General features: G+C 48.6%; 2 protein-coding genes across 7 annotated transcripts in view; one reads left to right on the forward strand and one right to left on the reverse strand.

Moving 5' to 3' along the window:
* LOC129386101 (uncharacterized) overlaps positions 1-13959 on the reverse strand; it is a 69172-nt gene extending 55213 nt beyond the window's left edge. For all 3 annotated transcript variants that reach the window (XM_072287736.1, XM_072287737.1, XM_072287735.1), the window contains exon 1: positions 13753-13959. In XM_072287736.1, coding sequence (XP_072143837.1) covers positions 13753-13884 — 132 coding nt within the window. In that variant the 5' untranslated portion in view covers positions 13885-13959. The remainder of the gene's footprint in view (positions 1-13752) is intronic.
* The window catches only part of LOC126535941 (major facilitator superfamily domain-containing protein 6-like), a 103110-nt gene that overhangs the window by 3223 nt on the left and 85195 nt on the right, over positions 1-14692 (forward strand). The gene's annotated exons all lie outside the window — the stretch shown is intronic.

The raw sequence follows: 14692 nt of genomic DNA on the forward strand, positions 1-14692 counted from the left end.
AAGCGCGCTCGCAGCGACGCAGACGCGAGGCTGTTCAGAGGCGTGGTAGGACGACCTTGATCAAGCGCCACCATGCGCGTACGCAACCGCTCCAATGATGCATGTCCCATTCTCTCACGTGCGATTGGGTTTTCATCGGCGGCCACTTGGAAAGACGGCCCCGTCCTTACGTTGGCACAAGGAACAAACAAGGAACCTCTGTATTGCGTGGTTTTTCTTAACGTTTGGCTCGACGGGATGTCCTTTCAGTCACTTCTCCGCGAAAACACTTTTTCCGTCCGGTGTTCAGACGACCTCCCAATATCAATGTTCCACGCAAAAAAAAAAAGGAACTGTCGGAAGTCTCAAGATTTCATATCGATATCTTACTAAGGACAGCTCATGGATATCACTATTGGATTTTTTAGCGCATATTGTTAGAAGCCATTTCCGTAAATTGGCGAAGGCGCAAGCAAATTCATGAAGACGAGGATCGAAGAAGCGCTCGTGTGGTTGTTGTTCCGCCATCTCGACTTCTTTATATATTACGTAAATACATTTTCTCTTTTGTTTTGCCTAGCCTTATACTGGTCACATTTTTGATGGAGCTGCGGGGTACCAACTGGACACAACGGAGCTCCGGAGCGACCGACATTTAGTTCTTCCCACAGTGACAGAAGAGATGGTCGATTGTCGTTGCCCAAACCCAGGCACGTTTTGTGGAGCTGATGATGTCGACATTGAAGAGTGGTTGACGATCTACGAGCGTGCAAATAAGAACAACCGATGCGATGATACGGTCATGTTGGCCAACATCCTATTTTATCTTCAAGGGACATCAAGGGTCTGGTTCCAGAATTATGAAGAGGATATTGGAAGCTGCGATACCTACAAGGAAAAGATTCGTGCTCTGCTTAGCAAATCTCTTGGTCGACAGATCGTGGCGAAGAAGGAGCTAGCGTCACGTGCCCAAACATCGACGGAATTTCACCTGTCTTACATACAGGATGTGTTGGCCCTTTGCTGCAAATCAGATGATGGTATGACCGAGTCTGACAAAGTGGGACACGTCTTAAAAGGGATAGCAAATGGTGTTTTCAATGTGCTAATCTGCAAGGACTGTGACACAGTGGATGCTATCATTGATGAGTGCAAGCATTTTGTAAACGCCAAAAATACACGTATTGCCGATCAGTTCACTCAACTTCCCCACACGGCAGCACACGGCGTCGTGCGAAGACGTACCTGCGTCACAGCTACAGCTAACCGTGGAACACGTGACGAAGATCATACGGCGTGAACTTGAGGCTATGTCTCCTGCTTCTCCGTGCACTACCATGATTCCACTTGTCCAAGCCATCGTTCGTCAGGAGCTATCCAATGCTGACCTGGACTCTGTGTGCGCCGTCACTCCCTTTTTTCCCGGTTTCTATGCCTGTTTCCCAGGTTCATATGCCCAAGGCCAGAGGCCACTTCACCGCAATCCGGAGTGGAGAACTGCTCAAGACCGGCCCATCTGCTTTAATTGCTGTCGGATTGGTCATATTGCCCGCTATTGAAATAACCGGTGGTCTTGACCACATGTGCCCTATGCTCCTAACCGTCGCCCTGAGACCGATCCTGGCCGCTTCCAGCCTTACCGCGAGTCCCCTAAGGCCAACGGTGACGACTCCTCACACACATATATGTCGTACCGTCATTCACCATCTCCGCGTGGTCACCAGTCCCGTTCGCTGTTGTCGCCCATTCTTCCGCTCTCCACAATTCCGACGCTCTAAATCGCCAATTGAACGCCTGCCTCCAGAAAACTAGACGATGCAGCTCCTGGAGGTCAAGCTGCATTGACGACTCGCCCGCAAAATCCTCTGACCACATTGCCGACTAGACACAACTTAATTGACGTTCAGTTGGGCGGTAACTTTGTCGCTACTATCGTTAACACGGGAGCACATATATCAGTAATGCATTCGGAGCTTCGCCATCAACTTAAGAAGGTCCTCACGCCACCTACCTTACTGCTCATCAGAGTCGCCGACAGCAAACGCTTCCCATCCTTGGTATGTGCTCCTCACGATTAAGTATTGCCGGCTGCCGTATGACTGCATTACTTGCTGTGCTCGAGCACTGCTCCCATCAACTCATCCTACGCGTGGATGTTCTATCTGCTCACTCCGCCTTTATTGATCATGGAGCCGGACTGCTTCATCTTGACCTACCTCGCTGCTATGACGCTCCGATCACCCAACCACGTTTGTGTTACGTGGATTACATTCGTTTGGCACCTCAATCCGTTACGTATGTGGACTCTCCCTTCTATTCCCGATTGCGATTACGTCCTGACTCACATTGTTGACGTTCTATTGGCCAGAAATGTCGCCGTTGCTCATATCATTCTCATCATTTCTAATAACTGCGCGTCCCTCCCCATTTCGAACTTCAGCTGGTGCACGCAACCTATCCCAAATGGCATGACTCTGGCCATTGTCTCTTTTATCGATGAGTATGCCGTTTCTGCATCAGTTGCCGGCGATCCTTCGCTCCCAGCTGCATTCCTCACCTCGAGCCGTAGAGCCGATCGTGATATTACCAAGATGATCGTGTCTGACCTCCTTCCAGCACAGGTTGGCGATATCAGGCACATGTTGATGTCTTATCGCGACATCTTTGACTCTGATGACCGCCCTTTGGGCAAGACATCTGTTGTCACTCACCATATCCATACTGGAGACGCCAGCCCCATCAGACAACGTCTTTATCGTGTGTCCCATGCTGAACGGCAATTCAGCGCGAGGTCGAAACAATGCTCGCGAAAGACGTCATTGAACCTTCCCGCAGTCCCTGGGCGTCACCGGTCATGCTAGCAAAGAATGGCGGCAGCTGGCGCTTCTGCATAGACTACGGTCACTTGAACAAAGTCAAGCGAAAGGACGTATACCCTCTGCCTAGAATCGATGACGCTCTCGACTGTCTCCATGGGTTCTTCCCCTACATTGACCTACGGTCAGGATACTGGCAGATTTCTGCAGATGACCTTCACCGCGAAAAGACCGCATTCGTTACACCGGATGGACTTTTTCAATTTAACGTGATGTCATTTGGCTTGTGTAATGCCCCAGCAACGTTTGAAAAGATGATGGACTCTCACCTCCGCATCCTCAATAAACGGACGCATGGACGCATCCTCAATAAACTCATACATGGATGTTAGCAAAGTATATAATAGGGTACGTAAACTAAAAAGACAACGTCCAAATTCTTTTCCTCTTGTCACTGGCTCTGGTCTTACAACAGAAGATCAAGCAAATACTCTTGGTGAGCCCTTTGAGAGGGTATCAAGCTCAGAAAATTATTCCGAAATGTTCTTATACCATAAAAGAGTAGCTGAAAACATTCCTCTGCGTGTAAACAAGTTGTCACCAGGATACAACAAACCACTAAGATTCCATGAACTCAAGCTTGCCCTAGGCTCTTGTGGTAGCTCGGCTCCAGGTTCTGACACAACATGTGAAATCATCAACAATCTGCCTTGTGAGACCTTAAACTGCATCTTAGGCCTTTACACTAAGATTTTTGCAACTGGTCACATACCTTGATCTTTGGAGGAGGCAATAGTCCTGCCAATACTCAAACACGGCAAAGACCCTTCCTTAGTTAACAGTTACAGACATATTGCACCCACTAGCTGTTTAGTTAAGGTATTTGAAAAAATGATTAACTGTCGCCTTGTGTTCTTTTTGGAGTATAATGGTATATTGGACCCTCACCAAGCTGTCTTCCGAAGAGCGAGGTCTACAACCGATAATCTTGTTCTCCTTGAGTCATATATACGTGATGCATTTGTACACAGCCAATACTGTCTATCTGTATTCTTTGATATTGAGAAGGCATATGATACTACCTGGCGATACGGTATTCTGCAAGACCTGGCGTCCTATGGAATTGGTGGTTATATGCTGAAGATCTTGCAGAATTACTTATCTGAAAGGAAGTTCCGCGTAAGAATTGGCAGTGTACTTTCGCGCACTTTTGTTCAAGATAACGGCGTACCACAGGGAGGAGTGCTAAGTTGCACACTTTTCCTAATTAAAATGAACTCTCTCCGCTCTGCTATACCATCCATGGTGTCTTATTCTGTCTATGTGGACGACATCCAAGTCAGCTTTATATCTTGCAATCTGTCCATATGTGAACGCCAGATACAGTTAACTGTTAATCGGCTCGCCAAATGGGCAGACGAAAACGGGTTTAAATTCAGTGCAGAAAAGACTACCTGTGTGCTGTGACAAGAGGGGTATGTCGTGACCCTTGCATTACGATGAGTGGGAGAAGCCGGGTAATTAGAAAGGAACAAAAATTTTTGGGTGTAATCTTCGATACCAAGCTAACCTTCATGCAGCATTTAAAAGTTGAAGCTGAAAGGTGTTAAAACAATGAACATTTTAAAGATTTTATCTCACCAGTCATGGGGAACAGATAGGCACTGTCTCCTATCTCTTTTTAAAAGCCTTGTGTTGTCACGCATAGACTATGGATGTATTGTTTATCAGTCGGCTTCAAACACAGCACTTAAGCTACTCGATCCTATCTATCACTTAGGTATCCGCCTAGCACTTGGTGCTTTTCGGAGCCCTGTCCAAAGTCTCTATGAAGAGTCGGATCAGTGGCCACTGGCTTATCAGCGCACATATCTCGGAGTCACATATGCAATAAAAACGATGTCGCTAAAACAGCATCCATGCAAAGCACTCATAAATGATCTGTCCACAAATCAGTTGTACTTAAACCGGCCTTCTCACGCCCCGCCGTTCCCATTAGCGGTAAAATATGTTGCGGAAAAACTTGCAATAGTTTTCACAGATCTGCAGGAAACTGACTATGCTGAACCCATCCCACCTTGGGAGCAATGTCCTGTCACTTGTGACTTGTCCATTAGAGCGCTTAAGAAAAAGTTGTCCAAGTGTCCTCATCCAGCAACATTTCATGCCTCTTGAAGACCCAAGTGCAGATCTACTGCATTTTACTGATGCTTCAAAGTCTGCAAATTCGGTATCATGTGCAGCCCATGGCCCAAACTTCTCCAACACTAAAACCTTGCATAAACATAGCAGCATCTTTACAGCGGAAGCGTACGGTGTTCTGATCACTATTGAGTATATAGTACAGCACAAGATAGAAAAGTCTATAATATACTCAGATTCCTTAAGCGTTGCCACAGCCCTGTCCTGTGGCAAAGCAAGCCGAAACCCTGTAATTAACCAGCTCCTTAAACAGATCCACGTAGCGCATAAACAAAACCTTAATTTCTCTTGTTGTATGCTGGGTGCCAGGCCACTCTGGGATCGCAGGCAATGAAATGGCGGACAAAAATGCTGGAGAAGCGGCTCATCGGGATACAATTGATGTAAGGTACCTGGTGTAGATATGAAACCTGCGGTACGAAAGGCGCTCCATAATCATTGGCAAGCTGAGTGGGACAAGGAAGTTGAAAATAAGCTGCACCTGCTTAAACCGCAATTAAGCAAACCTTTCCCACTGAAGCTTGATAGACACACCGAAGTCACCCTGGCACGACTCAGAATAGGACATACATATGGCACACACAAATACTTTTTGACTGCAACTGACCCACTGACGTGCATAGGCTGCGGTGAGAACCTAACCGTCCTACATGTCCTCATTCGACGTTCTGAACTTCACCGAGAGCGAGTGGCTCATTTTACGGAACTCTACTCACACCATATAGCCCCCCACCCATTCTGTTTGTGAGTCCTGCCAGCGTCGTAAGCGTCCGTCCTTGTTGCCCGCTGGTCCACTTCGGCCTATCGAGATCCCAACTGTTCCGTTCTACCGCGTGGGCTTAGATCTGGTTGGACCATTCCCGACTTCTTTTACGGAGAACAAGTGGATTGCCGTGGCCCCTGACCACACCACACGGTATGCCATCACCCGGGCACTGCCGACAAGCTCTGCCACTGACGTCACGAACTTTCTGCTTCACGATGTCATTCTCCACCATGGCGCGCCACGACAGTTGCTGACCGATTGCGGTCGTTCGTTTCCTCGAAAGTCGTTGATGACATCCTTCGTTCGTGTCCCACACGTCACAAACTAACCGCAGCCTACCGTCAACAAACAAATGGACGCACCTAACGTCTTAATGGCACGCTGACCACGATGCTCTGTATATACGTTTCCGAAGATCATCGTGTTTGGGACAGCACTTTGCCTTTTGTGACACTCGCGTACAACTCCTCCCGCCACGACACCACCGGCTTTTCGCCGTTCTACCTGTTCTTTGGCCGCCACCCAACGCTGCCCTTTGAGATTCTCCTGCCATGACATACCTAGGTTCCTGCAGAGTACGTCGGCGATGCTGCTCATCGGGTTGAAACAGCTCGACGGATTGCGCGAGATCGTCTCACAGATATCCCAAAAGGTCGCTATGACAGCCACCGCAGACCCGTTCACTTCTCTTCTTAGGATGCCGTCCCGCCACGTGGGCCTGTCTTCGAAGCTTCTCTCTCGCTGCTCTGACCCTTATACGGTTTTCCGCCAGCTCTGTGAAGTCACATACGAGATCGCCCCGGTGGACGGTATCTCGTCATCGTCCGTACCACCTAGTGATATCGTGCACGTCGCCCGTTTGAATCCCTGCTTCTCTGACAACAACCCTTCCCTTCCCTAAGCGCCGAGACGGCGTTCCCACCGACGGGGGTCATATGTTACCAGCCATTCCCGTACATTGGAGAAGGAGCAAGCAAGACGAGGATCGAAGAAGCGTTCGTGTGGTGGTTGTTTCGCCATCTCGGCTTCTATATATATATATATATTGCCTAAATACATATTACCTTTTCTTTTGCCTACTCTTATCGCGTCAGAATATGTTGTTTCCCTTTGTTCATGAGGCTTAGGTGGAATTCACTGGCAGCATCGGTAGATGGAGTGTCTTCGCCAAACACTGAACTCTGTGATGAAAAATAAACGTAGGGTCCTTCTGCGATAACAATAATAATAATAAATAAAAAATCTTCGCAGTCATATGCCAGTCTGTGCAACTGATATTTTTTTCCCCTGGGCGCCGCCATGATGACGATGATGTTTTGTTGGCATCGTCATTGGAACGGGTCGGTGTCTAACAGTCACCTATCCTGCTTGAGTTGCTCAGGTACGCTTTGTATAGATGCCTCTCGTTCTAAGATTCCTTCCATGTTGCGTAGGCGGTGGCGCTATCTGTGAGCTGTCTGCATTCGCCGCCATGCTGGCTTGGGCGAACGCTCCTTGTTTTATGCGAGGTATGCGGTCGGGGGCAGTCGCTGGCGGCTGTTTTCAGGCTCGCGCCGTGTACTTAGTATGGCGTGGCATCTTCTACGTCGGGAACGCTTCTGTCACACGTACTGAAGGGATTTCACTTGGCAAGACCACCGCTTCTGCTGCCGGTGAGGCGGACAGAGCACGCGGTGCGCGCGCGCGTGTTTGAACCTACGATCAGCCTCGGAGATCACTTGTGTTTTTCTAAATATTCGCTTCCCGATTGTGCCCTTAGTGCAACATTATCCCTGCAGTTCTAAGCTGTGGTTTTATATCAATGAGTAGTTAAGAAACATACTGGACAGTCGTAACATGCGAGGGCGCCGTATTCCGCTACAGAAGTGCCGTTAGCCAGCGCTAACATTGTTATTTGTAGGCATATACACTGCATGACTACCTCGTTTGTTGGCCGCGCTTTTTGCCCGCGAATGAAATAGTTTGCTTAGTGATAACAGCATAGCCTAAAAAGTGAATCACACTTGTCCAGTGGCCCGTCTTGCACTGCGCGAGCATTCGAAGCGATGGTAGCTGCTCACTTATAGACCTGCTTGTTCTACAGCGCGTGGACCGAGCATGCGACACAACCATGCGTGCCCTCATATTACAGCGTTAACCCTTCCTTTATTTTTATTTTTTGCAGAAGATAGCGACCAGATTGGCCGATTGACCACTTTAGACAAGCGTTATTCACACTGTACTAAACACAAAGGGATGAAAATAAATATTTTTGTTCGGTCTTGTTCGGTCCGTCCTTGACGGCGCACTCACCCGTTTTACGGAAATTGTGTACTCACAAATAGCCTTCGCATTCTTTTTACGCGGTCACTTTCAGATATTGCTGCATTACAGACAAAGAAGCAATGCCAAAGCACAAGATAACCTTATGTATCGCGTTTGTTTACCAGAGGAAGTGATCATGCTGTGTTGAGCCACGCCGCCGGCCTCATGCAGCAGGCTAACGTAGGCATAGTACAGTGTAGACATGAAACGCGTAAGAACGATGCCGTCGGCTGACGCAAATATTATCTTACAATTGGCGCTAAGATGTTTCGAATTTGCGTTAGGTTATCCGTGCACGAGCACTCTTGTGTTTCGTTTTCCCACGCCAAGCGATCAGCTACTGAGAAGATTGTCGAATTTCTCTTGGCAATCCACAGACTCTTCTGCTTTTCCTCGAGCGGACACTGATACAGTCAAAATAACTCACTACCTAAACGTAAACAAACTGCGACTGGTGAAGCACGTCGCATGTTTGCGCAGCCAAGAAAAACTACCGCATATTACACTGTATAACGGAATCAGGGTGTAGACGAGCCGTATGTAAAAATGCTGAAAACATATATAGCGGCTCCACAGCCACCGTAGTCCTCCATAAGGAAAACAACAAAATCCCTATAAAGGAAGGCGTCAGACAGGGAGATATGATCTGTCCAATGCTATTCACAGCGTTATGAAACATTAAAAAATTTAGATTATGGGGTTTTACGTGCCAAAACCACTTTCTGATTATGAGGCACGCCGTAGTGGAGGACTCCGGAAATTTCGACCACCTAGGGTTCTTTAACGTGCACCTAAATCTAAGTACACGGGTGTTTTCGCATTCCGCCCCCATCGAAATGCGGCCGCCGTGGCCGGGATTCGATCCCGCGACCTCGTGCTCAGCAGCCAAACACCATAGCCACTGAGCAACAATGGCGGGTGTTATGAAACATCGCTCCAGCGCACAATTGAACACTACCCATACTAGCCCAGCTGTCCATACTTAGCGATATACTTTCTAGTACATTGGGCCCTTTCTCCAACTAGCCCAGCTGTCCATACTTAGTGATATTCACAGCGTGTATACAGGAGGTATTCAGAGACCTGGATAGGGAAGAATTGGGGATAAGAGTTAATGGAGAATACCTTAGCAACTTGCGATTCACTGATGATATTTCCTTGCTTAGTAACTCAGGGGACCAATTACAATGCATGCTCACTGACCTGGAGAGTCAAAGCCGAAGGGTGGGTCTAAAAATTAATCTGCAGAGAACTAAAGTAATGTTTAACAGTCTCGGAAGGGAACAGCAGTTTACGATAGGTAGCGAGGCACTGGAAGTGGTAAGGGAATACATCTACTTAGGACAGATAGTGACTGCTGATCCGGATCATGAGAGTGAAATAATCAGAAGAATAAGAATGGGCTGGGGTGCGCTTGGCAGGCGTTTGGCAGGCATTCTGAGATCATGAACAGCAGGTTGCCATTATCCCTCAACAGAAAAGTTTATAACAGCTGTGTCTTACCAGTACTCACGTACGGGGCAGAAACCTGGAGGCTTACGAAAAGGGTTCTACTTAAATTGAGGACGACGCAACGAGCTATGGAAAGAAGAATGATGGGTGTAACGTTAAGGGATAAGAAAAGAGCAGATTGGGTGAGGCAACAAACACGAGTTAATGACATCTTAGTTGAAATCAAGAAAAAGAAATGGGCATGGGCAGGACATGTAATGAGGAGGGAAGATAACCGATGGTCATTAAGGGTTACGGACTGGATTCCAAGGGAAGGGAAGCGTAGCAGGGGGCGGCAGAAAGTTAGGTGGGCGGATGAGATTAAGAAGTTTGCAGGGACAACATGGCCACAATTCGTACATGACCGTGGTAGTTGGAGAAGTATGGGAGAGGTCTTTGCCCTGCAGTGGGCGTAACCAGGCTGCTGCTGAAGAAGAAGATGATGATAATGATGATGATTACTCTGTAGTTACTGCTGTACCCAAAGGCTTCACAGTGGTTCTGCGATGGCCTTGTGTGAACTGGCAAGTAAGTTTTACGCAGATCGCGAGCTAAAACATATCCAAATTGTTTCCTCAGCACGCGGTTGTAACACATTCAAGCATGACATCGCACAAGCCAGAGAGGAGGAAATGCTTGCCGCACTCCCTTTCCTCCCCTCCCCCGTTAAAGAAAATGTTTCCCGCGTGTGGAGAAGAGTGAAGCAGCTCTACGAGCGAGTGGCCACCAAGGCCAGACCCAAGACTTTGGAAGCCTCTCGCTACACCCGGTGCCAGTTCCCTCGCTATGCCAACCAGAGCCTTTTCAGGTGCTTCGCTATAACCGAGAATAGCATGCTTGTACTTACCTGCGTTATACGCGAGGCATGTTCCTGTCGCCCTGCGCCGGCTGCACCGATGCGAGCTGCGCGTGGGCACGCGTTGCTGGCCGTTTCGTCACCGACGCCACCCTGTCGCCGCTTCGGGCGCTTCGGGCCGGCTTCGGGCCGCGCTGCCAACTTCTTTCCGCGGAAACCACATTACCCGCCGTGCTCGCTTAGTGGCCATGGCGCCACGCTGCTAAACCCGAGTGCGCGGGTTCAAATCCCGGCTTCGGCGCGGTCGCATTTCGATGGGGGTGGGAATGCGAAAATTCCCCGTGCATCGGGTGCGCGTTAGAGAATCCCAGGTAGTGAAAATAATCAGGAGCCGCCCACTGCCGCGTGCCTCGCGATCACATCATCGTTTCGGCACGTAAAACCTACAATTTATTATTACAGTATTACAAATTACATTCTCTTAGTTCCTTGATTGACATCGTCGTCAGCTAAGTTCACTGCCGCAGCCGCGCAATCTCCGAGCTGAATTCCATGCGGAGCCGGCGAAACACGTCGTCAGCAAGAAATGCTGATGGATTACTGGGCAAAATAAACCAATGCGTGTGTATCCGAGGTATGCTAGGTAGCATTTAGTAACGCAATGAAGCAAGGAAGCATGGTTATGGTTATAACAATAACCATGAATGCTAGGTAGCTTTTGCTTTATAATCACTCATAATTACATTTTCAAAACAAATTCAGGGCGTGATGCAGGTTGCGCTGCCGCAGAACCGTTACGCTGAAGTCGTCGCATACACACCGGCCGCAAACGTCGTCGTCATCATTATCATCATCGTCATCGTCGTCGTCATATATTTTAAGTCCATGGCAGGACGGAGGCCTCTCCCTCCGATCTCGAATTACCCCTGTGCTGAGCGAAACAATTTCAAGTTGCGCCTCTGAATTTCTTCATTTCACCGGCCCACTCAGTCTTTTGCCGTCCTCGACTGCGTTTCCCTTCTCTTGGCACCCGTTCTGTAACCCTAATGGTCCACCGGTTATCTAACCTACGCATTACATGACCTGCCCAGCTCCCTTTCTTTCTCTTAATGTCAATTAGAATATCGGCTAAGTCCGTTTGCTCTCTGATCCACACCGCTCTCTTCATGTCTCTTAACGTCACGCCTGTCATTCTTAGTTCCATCGCTCTTTGTCCGGTGCTTAACCTGTTTTCGAGCTTTTTTGTCAGTCTCCAAGTTTCTGCCCCATATGTTAGCACCGGTAGAATGCACTTATTGTACACCTTTCTTTTTTAGTAATAATGGTAAGTTTCCAGTAAGGATCTGATCATTTCTGCCGTATTCGCTCCCACCAAATTTTATTCTTCTGTGAATTTCCTTCTCATGATCAGGGTCCCCTGTGAGTAATTGACCTAGGCAAACGTATGCCTTCGCAGACTCTAAAGGCTGACTGGCGACCCCAACTCTTGTTCCCTTGCCAGGCTATTGATCATTATCTTTATTTTCTGCACATTAATCTTCAACCCCACTATTACACTATCTCTGTTAAGGTCCTCGATGATTTGTTGTAACTCGTCCTCAGTGTTGCTGAACAAGACAATGTCATCTGCAAACTGAAGGTTGCTAAGATATTCACCGTTGATACTCCTAAGCCGTCCCAATTTAATAGCTTGAATACTTCTTCCAAGCACGCAGTGAATACCATTGGAGAGATTATGTCTCCTTGTCTGACCCCTTTCTTTATAGGTATCTTGCTACTTTTCTTGTGGAGAATTAGGGTAGTTCTAGAATCGTTGTAGATATTTTCCAAAATATTTACGTCAGCTTCCTGTACTCCTTGATTACTTATTGCCTCTGTGAATTCTGGTATCGGAGTATCGCAAACGCAAATGAATATAAAACAAGACGTTTCGGCTCCCGTATAATTAAGGGACCCTTGTTGAACCGCAATGAAGCCTTGTTGAACCGCTTCGATCCTTATGCTTGCGCCACCTGCTCACGCCTCAACTCCAATTTGCTTTCCTTGCATCATGAAGAAGTCACCCGTATATGGTAGCCGAAACGCCTTTTTTTTATTCTTTTATTTCGGTGGTCGCTGTTTGCTTCTCAGATGACTATGATTAATCCCGACAAGAGGAGTTTATGTCAAGCACTTCACTTCTTTAACAGAATTGTTATAAGAAAATGAATGAAGTGTCATGCAGCAGCAGCGTATTGTGAATACTTCAGTTACTCCGTGTGTTTGCAGATAGCATGGCAGGCGGACAGTCGTTGACAAATTGATTCGAATAAAATTTAGTTTAGAAGCCAAGGAACTGTAAGTTGTAAAGGAGCGGCCAATGTGCAGCGAAAGGAAATCGCAAACTCATGCAAATCAAAGGTTTCCCAAGTCTAATCACACAGCGTGATTTGATAGAAACGTGTGATAGAAACGCGAGAGCGCATCAACTTTTCGGTAACGTGGAAGACACTTATACTGGAGTGTGCAGAACGCGCACTGTACCATACGTTGCTTCGCTTTTTCTGTATTCTAACGGGTTATTATTGCGCTTTCAGCCATATTAATTATTATACACATTCCTTTCAGCTGATAGTGCTACTTCGTTGTGGTTACTGCCTACATATCAGGAAGATAAGGGTTTGTCTTGACAAAGTGATGTGATCACCTGTCATCACTCTGCCGTTTCAGTGGGAGTTGCATGTTCTTACGCGTAGACTGACACGAAGTGCCGACAGTCGGTTCAAACCGTAGACCGAGGAAAATGTTGGCAGCGAGCCACTCCTTGGGTTCTCAGAGCTTCCCGCGGCTCGATTCCGCCTATGCCGTTGAGCCACGGCACAATGGTTTGGCCCGTCGTGCGATATCGCCGGGGTAGGTTTACCACTGTGCTGAAAACTGCTGCAGAAGCCTGGAGCTGAATTTACGCTAAGCGTAAATTTGTCGCCATCATCGCTTAAATGCACTGCAGAACGTATGCCTATCAAAGTGTTCTATCACTGTCCCGCTTCGATCCTGCGAACTATACTTTGCCACCCAGCCCGTGGCTTGTGGCGTTCCAAGCGCAGCACGTGGCTTCGATTATGTGGGCGGCAGCCGAAATTTGAGAAGGAACCACTGTGATCGTCTCTCCGAGCCCGCCTAAATCCTCCCGCACACCTCCGTCACGGCACTTTTTGCAATTCACCGGCTACTTTTCATCGCCAGTTTCCCGTTCACACGTCTCGCTTGTAGCCGAAAAAAAAAAAAGAAACGGATGCACACACGGTACTCATATTCTACGTGTTTTGTGTGCACTGCGGACTGTCCGCTTTCATGTTTTCACCGTACGAAACAATATACATTACAACGCTGTCGCTGACGGTTGAGAAATCGCATACCTGCACAGCTTCCCACGCGGGAGATGAGTTTCGGATAATTCCGAACCTGCGAGCTTCACTGCGGTGCCGGGACTTCCGGAACCTCTCACCGAACGAGTGCCAGAGAAGGGAGCCCATCTGCACCACCCGCATCCGAGGCGACTCGTACGGCACGCCGTGGCGGCGCCCTTATCGCAGCGCCCGGTTCCCCTGTTCTTGGGAAATTGTCTCGCAGCCTCGTTTATCGGGCGGCATTCGCCGCTGGAGCGGTTGCTGTCTCTCTGTCGGGGAAAGTCCGTTTAGATAGCGTGCGCACATGCGGACCACAGGGGCAGTCCAAGCGCAACGCTTCGACGATTCTCGCGAGAAGCACGGAATGGTTTCGCTCGGGGTTCGGTGACCGTGCCTCGGCATCCGAACCGAGAGTCTGGGCGTCGAACGTGACGTATTCGTGATATTCCGCGTGCTCCTACATATACACTTACTACTCCCTGACTAGTAGTTGGCGGGTGGTCTTTATTTTATTTTTTCGGGGAGGTGCACTTCATCATTCGGCAGGGAACCTCCCACCATGGCAGGAACACCTTTCGGTGATTTCACGAAGCACTGTCGCGTTTCCTCAGCGTTTGCCAAGATGGCCATGCAGTGTGCTTCTGCGAACAGGACACGCGACTTTTATGAGTCGACAGCTTCCTTCGTCCGTTCTCCTAGTGGTCGGATTTCTATCGGTGCTACTACACGAAGGCGCCGATACAAAGGGCTCTCGCCCAGTCAGCTGCGTGGCGCGTCGTCCCGAACTCGCAGGCGACGCGCGCGAGAGCTTCGAGGCCTCCGGTGGAGCAACGGGAGCCTTTCTCCTCTCCCGCGCAGGGGTAGAGGAGGACGGACGTCGCTGGAGGCGCGTACGTCGGCACGCATGCACGTGCCCTCTGCACTGGCGCTAAGCGTGAGCTGGTCAACA

This window comes from Dermacentor andersoni, chromosome 4, assembly GCF_023375885.2.
Source record: "Dermacentor andersoni chromosome 4, qqDerAnde1_hic_scaffold, whole genome shotgun sequence".
In the NCBI taxonomy this organism is placed as follows: Eukaryota; Metazoa; Arthropoda; class Arachnida; order Ixodida; family Ixodidae; genus Dermacentor; species Dermacentor andersoni.